The sequence below is a fragment of the Dermochelys coriacea genome, chromosome 1, assembly GCF_009764565.3.
Source record: "Dermochelys coriacea isolate rDerCor1 chromosome 1, rDerCor1.pri.v4, whole genome shotgun sequence".
NCBI classification, from domain to species: Eukaryota; Metazoa; Chordata; order Testudines; family Dermochelyidae; genus Dermochelys; species Dermochelys coriacea.
In genome coordinates this window covers 231,336,487-231,362,213 of record NC_050068.2, presented here as the reverse complement: position 1 = coordinate 231,362,213, position 25,727 = coordinate 231,336,487, and the positions used below count along the sequence as shown (strand labels likewise).

Sequence of the window (25,727 nt, the reverse complement as noted above, 5' to 3'; positions counted from 1 at the left end):
CCACCGTCCGTAGAGCCTCTCGCGGGACTTCCCAACAGGCGGGCAAGAGAAACTGACACTCTCGCGATATTTGCTTGCGGCACTTGCCCACAAGCCGCGCAGGTGGAAAGGACTGGAAGTCTCGCGATATCTGGTTTCCGTTCCCTCCAGCCTCTGCTTCCGGGCGGCTAGCTGTGGGTTGTGGAGCGTCGCGCTCCCCCCTCATGGGGTCTCTCCTCGGCCTGGTGCCTCCCCCCGCACTCGCCGCTATTTGAAGCGGCGGCCTCCGCCCGCTCCCGGCGCCTGGCGCTGCCGGAGCCACCGGATATGAGTGAGTTGGGGACCCCCCTCCCCCCGACGATGGAAGGAGGGTAACAGGGAGCGGGGCTGGCGCTGGCCGTGGGAATGGGGGTGGGGGCGATTGTGACGTTCGGGCGCCTGTGGCCGTGCCCGGTGAACGTTAGCCACCGAGGGCCTCGTCCACCCACGAGCGCCCCTGGTATCGCGATACGTGCCGCTGTCGTGAGGTAACAGTATCGGGCGCTGCTGCCCTCCTTCCTCTCCCTCCCAGCGCGCGACGCTGCGGCACCGAAACAGCCCTGTCGGGCACGCGCCTGTGTGGCAGCTGCTCAGCCAAGCACCCTCGTCTCCACCCCCCCCCCTCCGCCCCCGCCTTGGCTGAGCAGCCCGAGACCCCAGCTCTCCTGCGGCGACGGTCCCAAGCACGGGTGCTCACGCTGCGGCATCGCTTAACTATTTCGCTGTCAGACGCGGAGGCATTCGTGTGATAAATGCCCAAAGGGGGATGCTGCTCGCTCTGTTCATCGGATGCATGCATGCATCGGAGACTAATAAATGTGTTAGTCTCTAAGGTGCTACAAGTTCTCCTTTTCTTTTTGCGAATACAGACTAACCCGGCTGCTACTCTGAAACCTGCTCGCTCTGTGTTTTACATGAGAGGCTGCGTGCGGTGCTCTCCCAGACGTGCCTGTGAACCTTTGCCCAAGCTCTGTATGGCAAAATTGTTGCGTGGTAGAAAACTAGTCATCAAAAGCGGGCGGGGGGGACGACAAATTAAGGAGCATACACCAGGCAGAGAGGTTTTAGCAGAGATGGAGAAAGGCAGAAAGATACAGGAAGGTTGTGTGTGTTTGTGTAGGAGGGTTAGTATGTTTTTAAGGCAACCGAGTTTGATAAGATTCAAACCAATTAGTTAACTACAGGAAGCGAGCATGTAGGTGGCTGTATTGCTGTACTGTTAGAGCTGTTGATCTTGCTCTGTGCTAACCCTGACATTTCTGAAATCAGTGAAAGGGCCTGGCTTGACATATCCATTTGCCATTTAGATGCATTTGTTGGGGGGAGGGGGAGCCAGAAGCGGGAGCTGCAGTTATCGGATGAAATGAGCTGTAGCTCACGAAAACTTATGCTCAAATAAATTTGTTAGTCTCTAAGGTGCCACAAGTACTCCTTTTCTTTTTGCGAATACAGACTAACACGGTTGCTACTCTGAAAAGAATCTAAGATTGTAAGTGTTAAGTTTATAGCCCTAATGGTTGCAGGAAAACCTTCCAGATATATAGATTAATTCAGTGATGTATTCCAAAATCTGCAGATAGACTGTTCACATCTCTGTTCAAGTTAAAAATGGTGTTTCCAAAGCACAGTCCAAACTGCTGAGTAGAAAATCTCATAAACTCTGTGGTGTAGGGATTATCCTTTTTTCATGATTGTACAATGCCCAGTCTAGTGGGTTCCTGGCTCATGGTTCCAAGAATGCCATTCAGTGTGTCACTCTGAAAACTAAAATGAATGTACAGTCAGTGTGAAGTAATAGAAGCAGCAACAAGTATGTTGAAAGTTCACTATGTTTGGAATCTCAACCAGGTTCAGTCATCACTGGGATTTTCAGTCTGTTACTGTCCAATTTTTACTTTCTTGGCTGTTTTACACACATGGCATTACAAATTGCTCCCAAATTACAGCACAGGCTTTCAGCTACTGGTAAATAATCGTAATCTCCCACTCAAAGACACTAACATCAGAACTGGGAGTATCATCTGCACCACCTGGGCTCCCGCTATTTTTGGTGGGACATATGTTGCTGTATTTCTCCCAGACTTGCCCCTAAATGTCAGCTAAATGTCACAAGAAGTCCCCCAGAGGTATGTTTATGCAGGATGTGTGGTTTCATTTCACAGTCTTTCTTGAGTCATTCACTGTAATTCAGAACCTTACAGGTTCTGCTACAAAGGGTTTTTTTACAGCAATGTAGGGAGGGCAAAATTGATTATTTGCCTATAAAGGTGCGTCAGTAATGGTGTAGTTGAATCAAAGTTAATGATATATAAGCTTTAATATAAATTGACGTGCAAAAAATGTTTCTACTGTACAGTGTGAGGCTCCATTCATAGTGGGCTGGAAAATAAAGAACAATTTTTAAACTATCTAAATACGGTTCTGGCTAACCTTGCTTCTGTCACAGTTTTGCCAGCCTGTGTGGAAGGGGCCAAACTTTGTGTGTGTTGTTGTAAGTGTTCTAGCCTAGAAAGAACAAGAACACAGATTGCAGGGGGAACCATATGAGCCAACTCTCCATTAATATTCATTAAAAAAAACCTAATTTCGCCAGACTAAGACAAAACAAATCAATCTGATTGATTGTTTCTGGCAACACACAAAATTCTAAACAACTTGGCTAGGTACCACAAGATTAACTGTTAAAGAGGAACTTGATAACCAGAAAAGACTTAACACTACAAACATTTACAGGAAAAAGTTAACAGCCATTTACACATTTACAGCCAACTGCACCTGCCAGTTTTTAAGTGAAGCTTACTTGTTGAATAAACAAGATATTTTCCATTCTCTACCAATGGGATCCCTGAAAAGACACTTGGCTACCTTTACATAAACACCAAAGTAAACATGTTTGAATATTACATGTTGTATTCAGGGCACAGAGGGAGTCTCTGATCAGATTAATCAAATTTAAAACATCTGTGTAATTTAAATGATTTCAAAATCTTTGCAGAATTAGATTTGCAGCATATTCTTAAAATGCATGAACACTGTTGAGCAATCAAAATTATTCTTTTTATTTTTTATTCCCCCCCACCCCCGATCATAGTAAGGTAGGAATGGGGATGATTTTGCTTCACATGTAAATGTTTGATTCATTGAATCATTCCTCCTCTTAACAGCACATTCTGGACTAGTCTGTCAGAAAAATCAGTCGTGAAATAGGGGCTTCGTTAGGATCTGTTTAAAATCTTGGCTTTCAAAGGGAGTTAAAATATTTCAAAGGAGCTTAAGGGAATTAAGCACCCAACTCTTATTGACTTTTTCAGGGAAGTTTGGCAATGACCTCTTGTGCTTTTGAAAATCTCCCACTTGGCAAATGTTCGGTAAGCGTGCTCAGAAGTTATTTTAATAGTTTTCCCCAAGGCAAAGAAAAGCCCCAGTCTTCATTGAAAACTACTATTATGCCAAGTTTCAAACTCTTGCTGTCTTTTTACTGTAGCTCTTTTTACTGCTCAAAAGCATGAGCCGGTTTTGTGTTGTGTGGTTTTTTTTTTTTTTTAATGGAAAAAATGTGTGGGTTTTCCTCTATACTCTGAATTCAAAAATGACTGAAGAGACTTTGCATCAAAATCTCAAAATAAAAAACGAAATATAATCTGAGTACCAAGACTAAGGGTATAAAATCTCATAAGGCCAATGTTTTTCAAATTTGAATATATAGTTTTGTTACCTTAGCCATAGTGTGGGCTTGGTCACAGTGGCTGTAAATGATAGATCGTGAAGTTTTAATTGAGTTCTGTGTGTTCATTTTGTGTCCTAAATTGCTGTGTTACTCAGTACTGTTAAAAAGTCCATATTTTGATGTGAGGTAAGAATACTCCATGCAGTGGTACTGGAGCCATTTTTAGACATAGATAAAAATCATCTATTCTGTATCTCTAAATTTTCCCGGTGTGATTTTTCTCTTGTCAGGTTAGCGGTCAACTCTAATCTCATGATTCATAAAAATTATCTTTATTCCTAGCCTTTCAGGATCAGTTCTAGATCCCCCCCCCCAAATACATCACTGGGACCATAAAATATATTGAGGGGAGGAGGGTGACACAACTTTTTTTTTTTTTAGCTTCAACACCACCATCTCTTCAGTAACCAAATTTACAAATAATTTTTGATTTTCCTCTTTTTCCTATGCACTTTTCAAAAAGGCTATGTGCATGTCACACCACTGTCTCATCTTCTCCAGAATTCCATCCTTCCTGCTTATCCTTCTTTGCAAGAAGTTGGTCCTCATGTCTCATTGATTGCTGTAATACCTTGTGGAGGAACGAGCCAGAACAATAATCCAAAATGAAGGTGCCAGCATCACCTTTCCCCTTATGCTTTGAACATATCTGCCCCTCTTTTCTTTGCACTAGTTCCCCTTCTTGTTCCATATTAAATTCCAACTATTCCACTTTCAGAATAGCACACAACTTATGGTTCCATCTCTGCCCTGTCTTACTGAATCTTATGGGATAAATGTAAGTCTCAAAAAGAGAACTCTCTGGATGCCCTTTGAACATAGTGTTCCATTAAGATTGCCAGGAAATTATTTACAATTCAACCAGATTACTACAGCTAAAGGGGAAAGGTGCTATCCCTGTATTTTTGATGGCCTTTAATAGGTGTCTTGAATTTCAGTTAATATGACATAACTTTTTGTAATTGCAAAAATTTCCTTTCAGCTCTTGGCTGTGATGTATGACCTTGAATTTGGGGGATTAAAGGTGGATGAAGGAAATCGGGGCCGCAGGGTTCCATGAGGGATGCAGAGTTTCCTTGTTCCCCAGGAGAAAATAGTTCCTGCAATGTGAGGATGTTTCTCCTTATTTGGGGATGAGGGAAAGAATGTATCTGATTGCTTCTGGGTTAATGAAAACATATTTGATGTGTTTGAGGTATGACATGGTGGTGATACAGCTATATGATAAACAGTCTTTGTCTTGGCAATAATGACATTTATTTTTTTAGAAATGAGTTGCACAATTGAGAAAGCCCTAGCTGATGCTAAAGCACTAGTAGAGCGACTTAGAGAACATGACAATGCAGCAGAAGCTCTTATTGAACAGACTACAGCTCTCAACAAGCGGGTGGAAGCGATGAAGCAGGTTTGTTTTCCCGTTTTGCTTACTCAAAAAAACACTTTGAAAACACTTGAAACACCACTATTTAAAACTGGTTTAAATATTCTCGACTCCTAAAGTATAGTGCATAATCTGTTTAATATCCAATACCTCTTCTGGTGATCTCATGGGGATTGGGATGAACTCTATGATCCAATAGGTCTCTTGTCTCTAGTAATTATGATTCTACAAACAAATTACTTGTCAGTTACTATGACCCCATCCTACAAACATGTACATGCTTAAAATTAAGCATGGTCATGTGACTGTGGGATTGGGTTTTATGATTTATTATGGCACTTTCAGTGATTGTGTGCTGCTCTTGTAGGAAGTATTTAAAAGTAGCTTAATATTTTTGCTTAATTTTGCACATCTCAGCTAATTTTTTAAAAAAATTTTATAGAGACTTGCATAAGAACAATCTCTTGTTTTCTCTTACATGAGTATTCTCATCTCATCTTATATTTTCTTCTGTGGCAAAGTACCCCGTTCATCTTACTTTGAGTGGGTAACAATTTCCTCTCTGCTGTTAACCTAACCAATGGATATTACTGTTTTGCTAAGTATGGGTGGGTCAGTGGTGATAAAGGCTCTGTGGTATCCATGTTTGGGAAACCTATCCTGTCATGTTAACAATCTCAGTAAAGTAGAAAAACTAATAAATAAAGAAAAGGAGTACTTGTGGCACCTTAGAGACTAACAAATTTAATTGAGCATAAGCTTTCATGAGCTACAGCTCACTTCATCACGAAAGCTTATGCTCAATTAAACTTGTTAGTGCCACAAGTACTCCTTTTCTTTTTGCAAATATAGACTAACGTGGCTGCTACTCTGAAACCTGTTAATAAATAAGGTAACACATTTAAAGTTTTGAAGTAAATGTTGCTTCTCGGGAATTTATAATGGTCAGCAGAACCTTCAGACATAAGAATATTTGTTAAAAATTAGCTCTTGTTAATGGTCTTTAAATGATTGCTAAATAATAATAAGCAATGTATCAAAAGGGCTATTTAGTATTGGTCAGATTCCAACTTTGAAACTAGTCAGTCAGGATTAATACACCTGCTTGCCTTCATTTACACAAGTATTTTTATTTTTTTTTAAATCTGTTTAATTCTACTAGTACCAAGAAGAAATTCAAGAGCTTAATGAGGTAGCAAGACATCGGCCTCGATCTACATTAGTAATGGGTATCCAGCAGGAAAACAGGCAGATCAGAGAACTGCAACAGGAAAATAAAGGTGAGGCTTAATATTTTATTCTTTAAGAATCTGATCCTGCTCCATTGAAATCGGTGGTAGTTTTGTCATTGACTTCAATGGATGTAGGATCATATCCCAAGAATGTTTTCTTCTAATTTTAAATTCTTCTAGTATAGGGGTTCTCAAACTTCATTGCACCATGACCCCCTTTTGACAACAAAAATTACTACACGACCCCAGGAGTGGGGACCGAAGCCTGAGCCCCACTGCTCCAGGCAGGAGGACAAAAGCTGAAGCCCAAGGGATTCAGCCACACGCAGGGGGCCTGAAACATGAGCCCCACCATCCAGGCTAAAGCCCTCAGGCTTGGGCTTCAGCCCCTGGCCCCAGCAAGTCTAAGCCAGCCTTGGTGACCCCATGAAAATGGGGTTGTGACCCACTTTGGGGTCCTGACCCACAGTTTGAGAACTACTGTTTTAGTATAATCAGTCATGTGCACTGGTTGTGTAGACATTTGGAGATTTGGCATCTTTATTACAATAGTGAACAAAAAAAAATTCAGGCATACTATTTTTTCCTTTCCCCTTTTTCCTGAAACCTATTTTTCCTTTGAGATTTTTGAAATGTAGTTTTGCTGGCAGTTTTCTATAGGTCTTATGGCTCTTATTTATCCTGTGACTTGACTATTGTTCACTGCTACTATACAGAATATATCTATCTTACTGTTGCCAAGAAAATAACTTATGTACAGGGGAGGCTTCTACTTCTTAAAAAAAAAAAAAAAAAAAAAAAGTAGTCTAATGAAATATCTTCAGACTCTTGATAGTTTTGGGGTATTCTAAACAAGGGGGCACTTGCAGATTCATATTCACTATTTTCTTGTCTCACATAGGAAGTTATCTACCCTTCTGTAGGGTACTAGAAACGCAAAGATCAGTCCTGCTTACTAAGTACAATTCCACTCCCTTTATTAATTTTGTAATGGTTAATTGCTTTGAGCCTTTGGTGCAGAAAAGCTTAGTTTTGGGGAAATTAACTGCTGGTTCTATATACTGAAGAATCACAAAATATTGTTTTTCAAAACAAAACAAAGTTTTGCTCATGTTTAAAGTCAGACAAACTCTGCAAAGTTACAGATCAGAACAGTAGCCTAAGTAACTTTCAGATGGACTCTGCATTGGGTGTTTTAAGTAGAGCACTAGGAGCGAGATTCTCACCCTTTTCTCTGGCCACTTTACTTCAGTTAAAAGGGCTGGAGCAGCATAAAGGGACTCTATAGGTCCTGGTTCTGTCTGTGGGAGAACTTCTCAGCGCAAGCGCTGTGCAAACTTTGTTTGGTGCTGTCTAAGAGCTTGTATTAGTTTTCTCAAATGAAGTATTTTTGCATGCATGTCTTGAAGCAGTTTTTAAATTGTTTTGGTAGAACTACGTACATCTCTTGAAGAACATCAGTCTGCTTTGGAACTCATAATGAGCAAATACAGAGAGCAAATGTTTAGGCTGCTCATGGCCAGCAAAAAGGACGATCCAGGTATAATAACAAAGTTAAAAGAGCGACATTCCAAGGTAATAAGTCTCTTTTAAAAAAAAAAAAAATTCTAACTTATAGTCGTGTGACAATATAAGATAATTGAGCAAATGTCATTTTATATTAGAAAGTGCATTAGCAATTCCCAAGTTTTACAGGATAGCCTACTTAAACATGGAAAAGAAGCTTGTTCAGACAAACAGATCAATCTTACTAGATGCTTGTGATGTGTGTTTAGGCATTTATCGAAGAGCATTTCATTACTACATTTCCATAATTCCCTTTTTCCTCTTGTAGACCTGGGCCGGGGGTGGGGTGGGGCGGGGAAGCTATGCCATATTGGACTTTCGGCTATCATAGTCTCCAGTAATAATTTAGATCAGCTCAGTGTTCCAGCATGCACTTGTGACTTCAATGGCTTCTGTGATCAGTGCTGGGTCAATAAGGTAAGCCTCGTTTTATTCAATATTCAACCGCTTTTCTGAAGGTATTAAACTAGTTTTGAAATAACTCTTGGGAGAACCTTCTGAATATTGAATAACCAGGCTTATATTTCTTCTCTTCTCCCACCCCTCCATGCAGGCTTCCTATTTCAGCACTAATCAGAGATGCTATGGAGTAACCAGTGCATTGTAGGATGTCTGAGTGGATCTGGAAGTTGTCCATACTGGGTGAGCTGCTTGATGATCCTGGAAAACTAGGAGAGTAAAGGGTTACTAAAAACCAGTGTGTTTCTAACCTGTCATCAGTGGCGCATATATATATAATAATATTGTGGGTATTCAGTTCCTAGTTAAGGCTGACCCATATTATTTTGGTTCTTCACTTTTTTTAACAGGCTTTGCCAGAAGGTGACAATGTTCAATTCATCTTTTTAAAGTAATTAACACAAGTATTTAAATTGTACCTTTGTAACATGGTACAATAAACACTTAATTAATGGAAAGTACTGCAATTGTTAGAGTGAACTATTTCATTAGAAGAGCTATTGAAATAGATTTTTACATACAGTAATAGAATAATAAGCATTGCTGATATCAGAAGTAACTTCACAGATAAACGCTAAGAATAAAACAGTGGGCTATTCCTCAGTTCACCTCTACTTGGAGCTTCCTCTTAACCTTTTGGTTTAAAAATCAGAAAAACTCCCCCTATGGAAGAGAGAACTTCAAATAGAACGTACACTGATAGATACAATAGGAGTTAAAAAAATGTAGGTACTACAGTACAGACCCATTTACGTGAGAATCCGCTTAAAGCGCGGTAGCGCCATGCCTCCCAGTGCTACCTATTTAACACGCAAGACTCGTTAACATGTGGTACAGGAACTTGCTATGTAGCGCTACAGATTTGCTCACTAACTCACGGACATAGAAGTCAACAGGAAGTGTGGAGCAGAAACATGTACGTCTTTACCGATATTGGTATAGACGTATCACGCACGCTTAGTCATTGTCACGCTAGAGAGAGAGATAATATATGGTAATTTATATACTACATTAGAAAATTTTAACCGTAGGCCTGATATAATGGCAGAGGGCAAGCATCAGCGTTCCTACACTGTAGAAGAAAAGCTAGCTGCAATAGATCGAGTAAATAGCGGAAAAACCCAGGCCAAAGTTTCAAAAGATATTGGGATTGCAGAATCTACTCTCCGAGGATGGCAAAAAACCTAATCTGAACTGAATGGCTTTGTACAAAATATTGATTCTGCCGCGGGGCTTAAGCGAAAACATGTACGCTATTCAGCAAAACCCACGATAGACAAAGCCATGTGCACCTGGTTTGCTCAGGAAAGGCTGAAAGGAATGCCGCTAAGTGGGCCAATTCTTCAAGCCCAAGCTACAAAATTTGGAAATTTAACGGGGGATGAATCATTCCAAGCCATTCTAAATATGGTGAAGAAATGTATAAGTCGTTTTAAAAAGCGTCATGGCATAGCACAGGTACCAATTTCTGGAGAAAGCCGATGAATTGGCCGCGAACGCATTTCCTGCCAAGTTCATTTTGTAAAGTAGATTTTAAGACTACCACGAAGAACAACTTAATAATTGTGATTAGCTTTATTTGCAAAACTGCTACCTGATAAGACGTTAGCCTTTAATTACGAGACACAGAAAACAGCTGGATTTAAAAAGAGTGTGTGACTCTTCTTTTTTGTAGTAATAAGACGGGCAGCCATAAGCTTGCCCCTCTTCTCGTTGTCCGCTTTCATAACCCTTGCTGGTTTAATCCCCTCAGTAGAGCCAAACTGCCAGTAATACATGCTAACAGCAAAAATGTTTGGATGACGAGACACGTTTTCAATGACTGATTCCACAACAGCTTTGTTCTAGCTGTTCATAAGCATCTGCAGTCTGAAGAAATCCGGAGCCAGAGCACTTTTTGCTACTTTACAATTGTCCAACCTATCCTCCAGCCGAATCACTGGTATCGAGCAATGGAAAAATTCGAGGGCTATACCTACCATTCAACACCACATCAAAAATTCAACCTTTAGACAAGGGCATTATTCAGAATTTTAAAAACAATTATCGACGGGAGCTGATTTTGGTGATCGTATCATGCACGTCTTCAGCCATTTCCGAATTCCTGAAACAGTTAAACATGAAGGAAATTATGTATTGAGTTAAAAAAGCTTGGGACGGAGTAAAACAAAAGTCCATTGAAAACTGCTGGATGAAGGCTCTCGGTGATGCCTTGTCTGTCAAAGATGGCTCAGACTCAGAAAACTCCAGCAGTGGTGCTGATTCAGGGCCAGGCTTTGAAGGATTTTCGGAAGAAGACATCCTACAAACACACACGCAGACGAAAGAGGATAAAGGTAAACTTCTTTTTCAAATGATGAAAGGTTTTAGTTTGGATACGCTACCAGAAATCATTACCGAGTGACTGGTGATGGATGAAGATTGCCCGACTTCAGAATTACTGTCCAAGGAAGAAATATTAACGGGCTGCGAGGCTACGTTGGACCGTGAAAGTTATGGCGAGAATTCTAATAACTCAGGCCTAAATGATGATGACGACGACAACAAAAAGGACGTCGTTGAAACGGTCAGAATTTAGCCCACAGAAGCCCTTAGTGCTGTAGAAACTATTGTAAGATTTATGAAGGAGCCAAATGCAGAAAATATCTAAGTCATTCATCTGCTGCAAATGACAGACTTCATAAGAAAGAGAGGAAAAAAACGCCATTATTTTCTGCTCTTTCTAGCTCGCATTTTTTTTTCCTAAGTGAAAAAAGTGTCTATGATTCAGCATGGCCCTCTTAACCCGCGGTCCATTAACACGCAGTCGTGACGGCTTGACTCCTGACATCCGCGCGTAAATGGGTCTGTACTGAATAAAGGGAGTATAAACTTAGGGCTTCTAGAAAAGTATAAAGATGAAACCTTCAAAAAAACTGCATTTGTTTCAGTAACAGTTTAAGTCCTAAGCAAGGAAACAAAATATCTCCTTCTAATTTATCCCAAGAGTGTTTTGTTTGGGGAAAATATTATTTTAGCAGAGAAATTTCAGGGCCCTCCATCTTTTTAGTCCAACTCAGTCCCATTTTATATGTCTGTTGGGGAGACTTTAATGTGTCTAGATACCTGGAATTTCATCATTTGCACTTCTTACTAGTCTATATAGTCAGTAATGTTAGGTAATCTTGAAGTACAGTCTAAAAGCTTCTCTCTCTTATGGGCATTAAGAATATAATTACTCCAAATTTGGTGTCCAAGGAATTAATCTTGCTTTACCAGTGAACACTGTTCTACCAAGTGACAACTGTTGGCACTTGTCTACTGAAATTTTCCACATGGTTTGTTTTTCTGCAATTGAATTTTTTTCAAACAGAAATTTGAAAATATTTATACCAGTATCCTATATACCAGAAAAATACATGTACGGTTTTAAGTAGTCAAAACTGGTCTAAATATAGTGTAGAAATAGGCTCTGATCTTAAACTTGTTATGCAGTTTCATGCTCTGAACAGTCGAATCTTAAACTTCCTAAAAACTGGTTTGCAAAAAAAAAAAAAAAAAATTCTTTTGCAGGCACGTGATCCTTGCTGTGGGGTAGTGCTATATGGTAATTTTTAAAACAACCAAATACTTCAAACAACAAAGATATTGCAACTCAAACACTGGTTACTGCACACCTTTTACCTTTTTTGTAATACTTTAAAATTAAAGCCTACATCCATATTAACATGGTAATGACTCTAAACTAGAGATTGAAATGTGTCCTTTTAACAACCCTGAAGGACTCCTCCTCATCAGTGCACCTCAATGTGTCCATGAAGCACTTAATTATGGACTGGAGAGGAGGCAGTTGGCAGCAAATCAGAATGTACATTTTAAAATTGGATGGGTTTTTTTTTTACAGATCTTACTTAGTTTTACTTTACCTTTTTGAAAATAGTAAATAATAGAATATTATGGTTGTGACAAAAAGAAAATTCCGAATCTCTTGTAGCAGATGTCCTGAAGATCAGGCATATTTAGCAAGATTATGGGCTTTTTCAAGCCTCTGCAATATGTAGGCAAAATGGGGCAAGCTAAAGATGGCATTAACTTTGTAACTTACTTATTAAAGCCTAAACATTATTTCAACTTTTTAAATAGTTACGAAGCTTTTGATTTCAACTTTATTTTAATATAAACCCTCCTAGATATCCAAGGAATTCCTTTGTTTTGAGGAATCGTTTGAGCTTTATTTAACTAATATTTGGCTTTCAGATACTCTTGAATGATTTTAGTGTAGCCATACTATTTTGATGTAATCAGATATATTAAGCAAAGCAGAGTTTAAATAGAATACATCTATATCAGAATCAATACATGCAGAAAATGGTGGAGGTGATATGGGTGACATACTCTCCTCTGGCTTGGTGTAGAATTAATTCCCCAGCATGGTTGGGGGAGATGACAATGGGGGACTAATCGCAAAAACTAGAAGTTGTCAGCACCATCCCACAAAAAGAGATGGAATAGGGATTACTCTTAAAACAGAGTGAAGTAGTAGATATATTGCAAGGACTGTCAGGGATGAACAAGAGTAAAGAAATTATTATTACCTCTGTAGGGATTATGTGGTCAGTTTTGCTGATACTGTAGCAAGCTTGATCCAGACTTCCAAAGGCATGAGACTGAAGAAGAAGCCTTTTGCTAAGATGACTTTCTTCTTTTAAAAGTTTACTGAATCAATTGTCACAGTAATATTAGTTAATGTTGGAACGTTGTGGGGCTTTTTTTACTGCTAGATCTAAATTATTGTAGAATTCAAACTTCTGATAACTGGCACAGTAGTTAAAATGAAGTTAATGCTCACTTTTATTAATGCCGGAAAGAATATATTGGTAAAGCTTTTTATTTCACTTATGGTTTAGGAGCTACAAGTGCATGTGGACCAAATTACAGAAATGGCAGCAGTAATGAGAAGAGCCATTGAAATTGATGAGCAGCAGGGTTGCAAAGAGCAGGAGCGTATTTTTCAGCTTGAAGTAAGTATTAAATCAAAGAAGCTAAGGTAGCAACTAGGTTTTCTCTTCCTACCCTCACCACTAAATGCCTTGAGGCAAGTGTTATCATATTTTTAAATAAAATTACAATATAGCATGTATTTGTAAAGCGGAGGAACTTTCTAGCTTTGAAATGCTTGCTCGCTCAACATTACAAGGGTTTGCTCAAACTTAAAGCGGTCTCTTTATTTGACCACCTATTGTATATCTATTTTTTAATTATTTTGCTTGGCCTATCTCCTCTCTCTCTCCGCTTTTAGTCATGGTGTTAGAAGCAAGTATTTGAAGTGCAGTGTTGCTGAAATAAGTGTTTTTGTGAGAACTGGGCTATATACTACTGTATCTATTATGCCTAGGCTGAATTGAGTGCATTGGGACCATGCTCAGCTTTTAAGTCAGTGGATTTAGCTTTTAATACGCTGCCTTTTTTTTATTATTATTTTCCTATTTATTCTTCTAGTTGCACTACCACTGTGAAAATTCCTTGTTGCTGTCCTGGTGTGATGAATTGGGAATATGCCTGTTCAGTTTATGACTTGTGTGAGATTATGAAGCCTATATTTGTGTCAGGCTGCAAACTCTCTATTTTGAAAATGCAGCCTTTTGCTTTCTCTGTGGTCTGTCTGCCTCCATGTAAGGTTGCAAATTCCAAAGACTAGTGGCAAAACAACAATAGAGGGTAGTTGTCTCAAGTACTCAGTCACTGGAAATCTAGTCACTCTTGGTCCCTGCCCTGAAGAACTGGTTTAGCAGATGGGAGGTGACTTTGTGCTCATATAGGGAAGCTGGCGTGAGTGTCACCTGACAGATGGTGAAGGTTTTAAAAGAGCAGAGGCTGGTCTCTGCATGGGGGCTGTTTTCTGCAGTCTGAGGGAGAACTCACTTCCCTTGTGACAGCATGCATGAGGCAGGGGATACCCTGCCCACCTTCAGAACACAGATTATTCTTCAACCACTTCCAACAGAAGGGTGAGCTAATGAGGGATATTGTGGTTAAGATGTTCTATTGTTTCCTAGGGTCTAGTTTCTCCTGTGCTTTACAGTATTAAGTATGAAAGAGCATAAAGGTGTTAGACAAGGAGTGGGCAAAATATGGCCTGGATCCAATCCATTCTGTCCAGCCTGCCATGACTAACATTTCTGCCTGGTCTCCTCTGCGCCCTCATGATCTAAGAGTCTGGGCTGCTAAAAGTCCTGCAGCACAGTGGGGAGCTCAGGCAGGCTGGCTGGCTGCCTGCCTGCCGTGGTCCCATACCAATGGGAAACCGGCCAATGGGAGCTGCAGGGGTGGTGCTTGTGGGCACAGGAAGTGCACAGAGGTGTGCCAGCAGCAGCCAGACGCAGCCGCTTCCAGGAGTGGCATGGGGCCTCAGCATGCAGGCAGCTTGCCTGAGTCTTGCTGCGCTGCTGGCCAGGAGCCAGCTGTGGTAAGTGCCTCCAGGCCAGAGCCCACACCTTGTACCCCCTGGCCCCAGGTCAGAACCCCCTCCTGCATCCAAACTCCCTCCCAGACCCTGCACCCCAACGCTCTCTGCACCAGTCAGGATTTCCTCCTGCACCCAAACTCCCTCCCTGACTCCGCACTCCCTCCATTAATATATTAGAAATGTGTAGCCCGTGATGACTTACCAAAATTAGTGGAGTGGCCCTCCTGTGAAAATTATTGCCCACCCGTGTTAGACTGTACACAATGTAAACTGTAAGTGTATGCATCACAACTGTAAACTGGAGGCTTCACATCTTTTGGATGGTGTTCTGGGAAAGGGGTGGGTTTAAGTGCAGGGGAATCAGTGCTGAGCTAAGAAGGGCTAGGTGGCTGGATAGTGGGTTCACACTCAGAAGGGGTGCCAGTTAGAAGAGAGATGCCCTGAGATTGGGGCAATGGCTGAACTCCACTCAGGCTCCAGAAGCTTAACACACCCAGGGGATCCAGAGCATAAAGGCGTGGGTTCCTCTCACATCAGTCCTGGGCCCTCACTAGATTCTGAGACAATCGTCCAAATACTTTCCTTGGCTCCAGTTATCTACTTTGACTTCTAATATGTCTTCTTAGATGCTATATTCTCTGCAACTATAGAGAGAGCCTTACCAGAGGTGCTTCCTTGTGCCCTTTACAGAATATTATGCTATTCAGCTTAATTAAGGATTCGTATGAACCGTGCAAACAACTATTTTCAACATTCATCAGCTCTAACCATGAAGTCTGCAAAGCCAATAATTTTGAAGAAGAAAGTTTAATCTTCTCTACTCTTATTGCCATTTTAGTCCAGCATGGTAGAGGATGCTTTGCATTCTTGGTTTTCAGTCTCAGCTTCTGTTCTATGTAAATTTTCCAATCCTGTTGTTCCCATCACATTACTGCAACCCAAAACAACCCCATCTTATGACAAAATTATCAAAATGTAATATGCTATTGAGTTAGCTTGATCTAATTTATTTTTATGCTCCTGTTTGCATTATAGTCTATTTGGACAATAAGATTAGTCAGTTTTGCTCTGTGTCCAACTCTTGCAATTTTTTTCCATGAGTCCTGCAATAGGATGTTTTATGTAAACTTCCAGTTCCTAGGGAAATGATTGAGAGTTTCAGCTTTCATTTTTAAACAATTAAATTTTTATCCCTCATGGTTGTAGACAAAAGCTTTAAAAATGTGACGGGAGTGTATGCTGAAGGTTCAGAAACCAGAAGGCCAATAACCTCCAACCCACATGCATGTGTTTTTGTCTTAAACATTTTTAAAAAAAATATTTTTGGGATCGCTTTTTGAATGTTTGAGGTAGCCAGTGTAGTTTTCTGGTTATGTGATTACACAATGTTTTGCCACAGAGAAATGTTTTTTAAATAAGTGTTTTACCATGGAGGGGGGAAATCTTAACTTTGTTTGTTTAAAAAAATAAATAAATAAAAAATTTAAACTTAAGCTATCCTCTTCCTTTGAGCTCTCTTCTTGATACTGAAGATATCTATTCAGTACAACAAAAAATAGAACTCCTAAATACTCCCTCACTCTTAAATCAGATTAATGTAAAACTTTCTTCCTCTTCCATTCCAAACAATTAATGTCCTCAGCAAATAGATCTTATTTTTATTTTCTTTGTCCTGATTTCCACCTGGAATTATTTTAAGTGTCTCTTTTTTTATTTTGGCATGTTCTAGCAAGAAAACAAAGGCCTGAGGGAAATCCTTCAGATCACTAGAGAATCATTCCTGAATCTCAAGAAAGAAGATGTATCGGAGAGTACATCTCTGTCAGCATTAGTAACGAGCAGTGATCTGAGCCTCAGGAAGAGCTGAAGATTCTGTGAAGTCGTCAAACTTCGTTGCACATTTAAAGCTTAGGGTATCAGGGTTCACTTGTCAAGCATTTGTTACTGAATAGGGCACCAGAAAGCTCCTTTACCTTAAATCAGACTTCAGGTTAATGCTTTATACAGTGTACGTATATCAAGTACCAGATTAGTTGATTGCCATAGACCTAACTCTTGTAGGAAATTGCTTCTCAATGCAGTTGTGGAATTGGAGATTTTTGTATTAATCCATTCAAAACAAATGACAAGCTAAACATTCACATATAGAAAATGCGTATAAGCTACTGATCATAAAAAGGACACCTGCCTAAATAACATGACACTTGAAATCAGTCTCCTTGGCCAAGAGTAGTTAAAGTAACAGGTAGACCCTATGTACTATCCATGTTGCTGTTTTTCTTTTAACAAATTTTAAACATAGTCAAAACTATATTTCACAACAGGAATTGGTAATACTAAGGGCCTAATCCAATTCCTGATTGAAGTCCGTGGAGAAACAAACCTCCTGAAGAATGAAAATATGATCACCACTTGCATTTAGTATGACAGAAATTAGGAAATCGCAAATTTAAAATGACAGGTCTTGTTGTTCCTCATGCTGTTAATCTTTATCAACACTCATCAGTAAACTAACTTGTAAATAATTATATTTAATATTGGAAGGTACTTTCTGCAAGTATCCACAGTATGTTCTGCTCATACACATGTGCAGTTCTAAATACTTTATTAAAAAAAATGTTTTGCAGATACCGAATCTATTTTTAAATTGTTTCGGTAACATTAAAAGAGCTGCTTCCATCTTGCTCAGTTTCTTGCCAGTCACCTTTAGAGAAGGAAAGAGGTTCAGACTTTTGTTTCAAAACTGTAGAGGACTAGGTTGATCTCTTTCTAGTCTGTAATTGGATGTTTGTTCATCACGACTTGGGAAGCTGCAGTTGTGAGATGCCCAAACTAAAGTAGCTGAAATAAGGTTTACTTAAAGAACCATTTGAGGAAGTTGGCACTCTAGCAGGCTCTAATGGTGCTATTAATCCCTCGCTTTCATGAGTACCAAACATGTTTTTAAAGTTTGCTTCAACTGCAACTCTGTTTATAGATTGAGTTGTGCTTTTAGCATGCTTCACTGAGCAAAAAAGAGCCAATTCTTTAAGTCCTGAGGCAAATGCAGAAATGAAAAGTTGGCACTTCCCAATTAAATGGTTGGAATCCAACTAGATGGGCTATACGTGCTGCAATATGTAGGTGTGAAGTGAAAAGCTGAGGAAATAACTCTTGCATTGCTTTTGTCCTTTTTGACTAAATTTGACAATTTGCTTTTCTGAATAAGAAAAGGTGAAAACCCTCAGTTGATATGTGGCTTCCTTTGCATATTTTTTGTCTGGCATGTAAAAAAATTCATAACTTAAAGTGAATCTTCAAATATATATAGTATAGTAAAAGCCTTCACCAAAAAAATTATACACACAAGCACTAGCCAAATCTGAATACTTTGGCAGCTCAAACTTTCACAAAGCAAAAGTTGTTTGAATCCTATCAAACTCTGCTACTCAAGCTGCATTTGATAATCAGATTAGTTAGTGTAAATGTACACCAATTTTTCTTTCAAGTTTATTTAAAAAAAAAAAAAAACAGCTCTTGACCCCTTATAGGTTAAAACCTAGCATGGTATAAATGTCTAAGACTGAATTATCAGCCTGTAGAAAAACTTGGGTTTATAAAGTTAATGATTGAACCATTGGGAGAGTAATGCTATTCATTCCCACTATAATTCACATAGTAACTTTTCCCCTCCCTGGAAGCAAATGATTTTTGATTACTTTTAATATTTGACTTAATCTGTATGAACTTGCTTGGTGAAGACAAATATGCAAGTTAATCATTGGAATGACTGAACTGCTCCTATAGAAATAAGGCATTGTAATGATAAGAACGGACAACTGTGCATGAAGTTCTCCAAACTTTCCAAGGAATCTTGCTTTTTACAAAATAAGTTCATAAATTATTGAAAAGATCACTAGTTCTGTTTAACTGATTACAAAATCAGCATCCTATCTTTTGGTTTAGGAACTTAGGAAAAACTATGTTATACAATGCCTCCTTATTGTATCAGCATTAGAAAGATTTTATTTCCATTTGAGAGCTGTAAGAAACTGACAGTTTCCCTTTAGACATTACTGGTGTCCAAAAACATGTTCAAGATAAATTTTGATTTTTTTTTTAAATGTAGTTTCCTAGCTTATATAACAGAGGAAGCTGTTAGGCTGTGGCAATTCCTTAAGGTTGCTCTATTATGAAACAATGCTTGATTTGTGCTTCTTTGTAAATACAAAATGTGATTTTAATTTATCTAGTCCTAGTCTTCACCTACATGTATTGATATTTCTCTTCCTCCATCCCCACAACAAACTCAATTTTAGGGTTTTAAATACATTTCACATTGTGTGGAGTGACTAGTTTCCATCACATACCCACTATTTTTGTAATGCAGATGCTTAAAGTGAACACATGGCTGGGAATGTGTATTGTACAGTAAACTTATTTTGTGAATAAAGATGACAATCTAGATGGCTTAATGATTAAAGCAGTATTAGCAAAATGTACTATTCAAGAATGTTTGCTTAGTGTTATATTTATAGAAAAGATGCCCAATTAGTGGTATCATGGCCTTCACTCAACTTCCTTTAAATGTTAAGGAGGCAGGTTTTTTTGTAAAGTGACAAGGAACTAAAATTTGAAAATCAAATGTACTTTTCACTTAATCTCCAGACTCTGGGTCAGTCTGGACAACTAACAGCCTAGTTACTTTTACAGGTTGTCATGCAGCTTTCAAACCAAGTATTACAGCAGTTTGCTAATAGAGAACACTACAAAAATCTCATTTCTTAAATTTTGAAAACTTTGCTAAAATCTGACTTTCCTTCAGGGTTTAAAAAAAAATTTACATCCACATTCAGGCTGCTACTTCTATGAATATTAACTTGCACGTTTAATAGAAAGTTGGGTGATTATGAGGGCTGTTAAATTGTAGTTAATTCTCATGATTAAGAAATTAGTTTTAATCACTTAAATATTGGATGTTTTTTACATTTTCAAATATTGATTTCAATAACTGTACAGTACTCTTTTTTACAAATATTTGCACTTGTAAAAATGATAGATGAATAGTATTTAGTTCACCTCATACAAGTTACATAACTGCACTCAACCACCAATGTAAAACTTGAGCTGACAAGTCTAACCAGTCTGTCCTCTTCAGCCAATCACTAACACAAACAAGTTTATTTATAGGAGATAATGCTGCCTGCTTATTTATGTCAGCTGAAAGTGAGAGCAGGTGTTCACATAGCACTTTTGTAGCCACAATTGCAAGGTATTTATGTGCCAGATATACTAAACATTCATATGTCCCTTCATGCTTTGGCCACCATTCTAAAGGTCATGCTTCCATGCTGATGACATTAAAAAAAATGCATTAAATAATTGGTGACTGAACTCCCTGGGGGAGAATTGTATGTCTCCTGCTCTGTTTTACCCACATTCTGCCATATATTTCATGGTATAGCAGTCTTGGATGATGACCCAGCACATGTTCATTTTAAGAACACTTTCACTGCAGATTTGACAAAATGCAAAGGAGGTACTGATGTGAGATTTCTTAAGATAGCTACCGTACTCAACCCAAGGTTTAAGAATCTGAAGTGCCTTCCAAAGTCTGAGAGGGACAAAGTGTAAAACCTGTCTTCAGACGTCTTAAGCTCCAGAACCTCCAAAAAAAGAAAATCAGCCTTCTGCTTGTGGCATCTGACTCAGATGATGAAAATGGAAATGCATCAGGCCTCACTGCTTTGGATTGTTATCAAGAAGAACCCATCATCACCAGGGGGACACGCCCTCTGGGATGGTGGTTGAAGCATAAAGCATCTGGCACATATCTTGTGACACTGGCTACAACAGTGCCATGTGAACACCTGTTCTCACTTTCAGGTGACATTGTAAACGAAGTGGGCAGCATTATTTTCTACAAATGTAAACAAACTTGTTTGAGCAATTGGCTGAACAAGGAGGACAGAGTGGATTTGTAGACGGCAAATATTTGAATGCTGGTTTTGGTACATAATTCTATATTTGTAAGTTCAACTTTCATGATAAAGAGATTGCACTGCCATACTTGAATTAGGTGAATTGAAATACTTTACAGTACAAATATTTGTAATAAATATAAAGTGAGCACTGTACACTTATAATTGAAATCAATATATTTGAAAACATCCAAAAACATTTAAATGGTATTTATTAACAGTACAATTAATCAGTTTTTTTAATTGCTTAACAGCCCTAATTCTGACCATGTCCCTTACTGGATTTAACTTTTAAAACTTATTTCAAGCTGTTTTAGAACTTTGGGGGTTTTACTGAACTAAATATGGAGTTGGTCAGTATAGTATCCTCTTTAGTTTCAAATTCAATCTCATGCTGTCTCCACATTGTCTTCTCTAGATTTTGTATTAATACCTATATGCAGTGGGGTGGTAGTGGGAAATTGGAGGGCCTGAGAACTGCTTAGGGTGGGGAAGACTGGGATGGATAGCTAGCTAGTACCTATGTGATTTTTTTTTGAAAATGCATTAAATAGTTCTGAAACCTGTCACTTAGCCATTTAAAAAAAAATAGGCTAGTTCATGTCTGAGCTTTTGTTTCAGGTTGACTGTATACACTAGTTGAATTTACATTCTGCTCATGCTTTTAGCATGAGCCCAGCAGCTATAAGAGCTAAAAAGATTCTTGAATAAAAACAGATTCTAGAACAATTCCCCAGGCAAAGGGCCCTGAACACAACCATCCCCACCACAGTCAGTACTGTTCCCACGGACTGACATTTATAAAGTTCTTAGCATGCTTTAGAAACTAATGTGAATTATAGTGATCGTTGCACATTAAATTGACAAATAGCACACTCCATGGAGAATCTGACCCTTGCTTTCTGGCCCACATTGTGAAAAATGGCCCACTTTCTCTCACCCAAAACTAACAGTCCTAGTGATTAAAGGAGCTAGGATACTGGCCATGCCACAGCTGTCCCTTAAAAAGGGAGACAAACACAGAAGAAACGACCTTGGTTTGAGGGAGGAAGTAGTTCTGAAGTCCCAGATGCTAAAAAGTTCTGTCATAGCAAAGTAAAGAGTATGGTGCAGGTAATTGCAGTGCTTCATTAAGTTGACCTAGTGTCAGGGCCTGTGGGCTTTGTTTTGGAAGGGGAGTTTGGTGCCAAAATGTTAATCTTTAACAAGTCAGGACATGAATTCATAAGTACGCATAGGGAACAAGGCTGGAGAACGTGGAGCAATGCTGAGGGTAGAGCTACAAAAACCACTGCAAAAAGACATTTCTCAGAGCACTCCTGTGGATTAGAAAAAGCCTTTTTCAAAAATCCAGAGGATGGTCACAGTTGTAAGGCTGTGACTGGGACATAGGAGATCAGAGTTTCATTCCCATCCCTGCTAATATTTTCCTGTGTGACCTTAGGCAAATTGCTTAATTTGGCTCAATTTCCTCAATGTGTAAAATACAGTTATAGTTTCCTTTCTCCAAATCTTTGATTATGGTGTAAGGTCTTTGGGGCAGGGACTCTGAGCACAATGTGGCCCAGACCTCAGATGGGAACTCAAGATCTTACTGTACAAAAGATAAAATGAAGCCTCCATACTCACCTTCTGAGTGTCTCCACAAGAGACTTACAAAACAGACAAAAGGTGTTTCCACAGATTGGTTGAAATTGGTTTTGATCATGTTTGTACCAAAATTGGTATAACCCACTACAAGAGCAGACTTCAGTTCCATGTACTCTTAAAAAAATCTTTATTATAAAAGATAGGAACAAATGTAACTCATATTTTCTCTTTCACAATGTTAATCATGGCAATTATAAAAACAAGGTAAACATATATAAGGGTAGTTTCAGATCAAAGTTAAGTGTTTGCTACTTTGGCCATCAGATGTGGCAAAGTTACTCAGCATTATCAGTGCTATAAAAGTTAGTCAGTGAGCAACAGTCCAGTACATGAGAAACAGGTTTCCCTCGAGACACTTGAAAGACAGCATGTTCCGGACCATATCTTCAACGGGTGTAAGTCAACATAGTTTACTGATTTCATTTGAGCTACGCTATAATCTGGCCCTTGCTTTTTAGCTCCCACAATGAATGACTGATTTAAGATGAAGTTAAATCAGCCTTTGAAGAAACCGTGAAACTATACCACATCTTTCCTAATTTTTACCCCATAATGAACATTTTAAAAATTAGCTTAAGTAGTATTAAAATGGTCTGAAGTATCAAGATTTCAAGGGAAGGCTTCTTGTTGCTGTGAAGGTTGTGGTCCACTCATGCCATCAGATGTTTTGCAGCTTTCAAAAGCTATTGTTAAAAACTTGATTCCTTTACCACTTTGTCATTCAAGATGGTATCTGATATTGAAAGAATTTCAGTTTTTAGTCATCAAGTTGCACTGGTAAGTTTAGTATTTTACTATTTGCTAGTGGCTGTTCTAATACAAAGTTGAAGAGCATTACAACAAAGCAAGAGAGGTTAATGCTGCTTGCTGCCTAAGAGTTAGAGGTATAGAAGTGGGGGTGATGTGGGAAGAGGAAGGAGGTACAACCTAGGTAAGGACTTGGGAGGTATGGACTTTATAGCCACATACACACGCAAGGGGAAGGACAGCATTTAGAGGCCACGGAGGGAGGGAGGAGCTGGAGGAAAGCTTGGATTTGTGGTTTTACTGAGTGATCCAAACCAAGCCACTCTTGTTCACTTCTCCAGCAGTGATTAAAAAGAAAAAAAAAAAAAAACACTAGCTCTCGGGAATACGAAGGGTGGTCCGGTAACTCCTTTCGCACACAGTGTGCTAACTGGAGTGTAAGAGAAACGTACGTATTACCAACCAGCAAGGCTTCAGGTTGATATTTTGCCTGCAGTATACTTTTCCCATCCTCAACCCAAAAGGAGAGGAGAGAGGAAAGCACTGATTAAGAGGCAGGGTTAGTGTTTTGAGCAAGCTCAAAAAAAAAAAAAAAAATCTGCATTTAAATACAGAAGTGCTGAATTTGAGGTTATTCTTCTATGAAGAGCTAACTCAATCAATTCTCAGGAACCAAAGCTATTTACAAAGTACAGTAGCTGAAATAAGGAGGCCATTAGCTCTTAGGTGTTCCTAGCTCAAAGAAACAATTAGGGAAGCTAAAGCATGGGAGGGGACTCTTGTGTTCGATCAGCAAGCCATCATCTCTTACAACTTACAACTCCAGCTTTGCCTCACTGCCTCTTGTAGGACTCTGGGCAACTCTTCAAGCAGAGACCAGACAAGCAGCTTGGTACCAAAAGGACGTCATCCCACCCCACAGATAGCTTAAAAGGGAGGATGAAAAGGAGCCTGCCTCGATAGAATAAGAAGAGTCCAGTTGCTGAACATACAGAAATACAAATATTAATCCAGTGCAATTAAAACACAAGTTACTTAGTACAATTTGTGATGGTTCAGTAATATACCTATTAAAAACCATTACTGTGATCAGAGATGTGGGTTTGGTACCAATATTGAAGGTATAATAGTTGTGAAGACACTGCAGTTAGGATACTTCAATACTAAAGACAGACTAGATATTTCTTCCCTTGTATGTTCAGCATAGGGTGCTCATGTCTGGTGAGAATCAAGGTGGTCTCTTGAAAATCCATTACAAGATACAAAGGAAGAGTTTTGACATTGCACATATTTAAATCACAAGTTACCTTCTCAGGCTTTTGTTTTTAGATTTCACATACCTAAACATTTCCAACAAACACATCAAGACTCACAAAGAGAAACACCTTAGTCATTGCACTCAAATATACTCCACCCTTAGTGCAAGGTCTCTGCAGGAACCAGAATTTTTTACAGCAGGACAAGTGGGCCACTGAGAAAGAGCACAGGACAGCATTCAGCGTATCAGCTAGATAAAGGTTTGTCTTCCATGTCCAGCATACACTGTAGCTTTGTTAAGCGGGATTAGGTCATAAGAACACCAAGTCAGCACTGCTGGACAGATGCTGGTCATCACCACCTCAGTTTAGATACTTAAAGCCCTTTTGAGTAGCTATCAATGTGCACCATTTGGTTAAATTACAGAAGCAATGGAGTTCTTTCCCCAGCCGGCTGCTCTTTTCGGAAGAGCTCCTTGATCTGCGATAGTTTGTTATGGATCCTCTCTCTCAGAGGAGGGATGTGGTGGCTAGGATCCAGAATGTTAGTAATCCTGCGCTCCCTTTCTCGCTTCCAGATACGATAAGGGTGTGGTGGGAAGGGTACCTCACGTCTCTCTCGGCGAAGCTGCACCATTATTCCACCGACTGCCAGCATCCCCCATACTGCCAAGATGATTAAATCTATAGTGGAATAGGAAGCCATTCATTCAAACAATATCAGAATGAAGGGATTTCCCCACTCCCCCACAAAAGCATCATCACTAGAAAGGTCAGGCTCAGATTTAGATGCTGATTTGCATACTGACGTGCTTGGACCAAGCTGTCACAGGGGAATGGAAAATACAGGGCTGGGTGCCTACTACAAACACGGTATGTTTGTAGAGGCAGAGGGTATTCTTGTAGTTGAAGTACAGGCCTGAGTTAAACTTACGACTCCAGCGTTGCCTCGCTACTTCTTACAGGACTCTGGGCAACTCACTTAAACTCTGTTTCTACATCTATAAATGGGGGATCATTTGTCTCAAGCATGTTGTGGTGATTAAGGTTTTAAAAAATATGTTGAGGGCTCTGAAGATTAGCATATTGGGAGAAAGTTTCCAAAACCAGTTCTTAATCATTAAATGGACACCTTCGCCTTGGCATGATCCAGGCATTTGTTACAGGATTCACACTGGGTAAAAGTTACCCTCTCTTAAAATCAGATTGGAAGTTGGGATCTTACAGAAGCCCAGAGCCTTTAGTTGCATCTGGAAGCCATGTACTTCAGCCTATCCTTGCCAAGT

The 25,727-nt window shown here is 39.4% G+C and overlaps 2 protein-coding genes across 13 annotated transcripts in view; one reads left to right on the top strand and one right to left on the bottom strand.

Annotated features, from left to right (window-relative positions):
- The first annotated feature begins 56 nt into the window (after positions 1–56).
- Positions 57–24,205, top strand: FGFR1OP2 (FGFR1 oncogene partner 2). Of its 11 annotated transcripts, none has more exons than XM_043516162.1 (8): positions 125–310; positions 3,330–3,386; positions 5,014–5,150; positions 6,289–6,406; positions 7,791–7,933; positions 12,114–12,230; positions 13,270–13,383; positions 16,558–18,926. In XM_043516162.1, the coding sequence occupies exons 2-8, from the start codon at positions 3,380–3,382 to the stop codon at positions 16,693–16,695; spliced, it is 774 nt and encodes a 257-aa protein (XP_043372097.1). In that variant the 5' UTR covers positions 125–310; positions 3,330–3,379; the 3' UTR covers positions 16,696–18,926. The 11 variants fall into 11 exon arrangements, with proteins under 11 accessions (XP_038243210.1, XP_043372090.1, XP_038243236.1 ...); XM_038387302.2 differs by lacking the exon at positions 12,114–12,230 and adding an exon at positions 4,728–4,852 and having other exon boundaries at positions 131–310; XM_043516138.1 differs by lacking the exons at positions 12,114–12,230; positions 16,558–18,926 and adding an exon at positions 13,862–16,284 and having other exon boundaries at positions 126–310.
- The window catches only part of TM7SF3 (transmembrane 7 superfamily member 3), a 45,694-nt gene continuing 42,515 nt past the window's right edge, over positions 22,549–25,727 (bottom strand). For both annotated transcript variants that reach the window (XM_038376348.2, XM_043516115.1), the window contains exon 12: positions 22,549–25,125. In XM_038376348.2, coding sequence (XP_038232276.1) covers positions 24,863–25,125 — 263 coding nt within the window. In that variant the 3' untranslated portion in view covers positions 22,549–24,862. The remainder of the gene's footprint in view (positions 25,126–25,727) is intronic.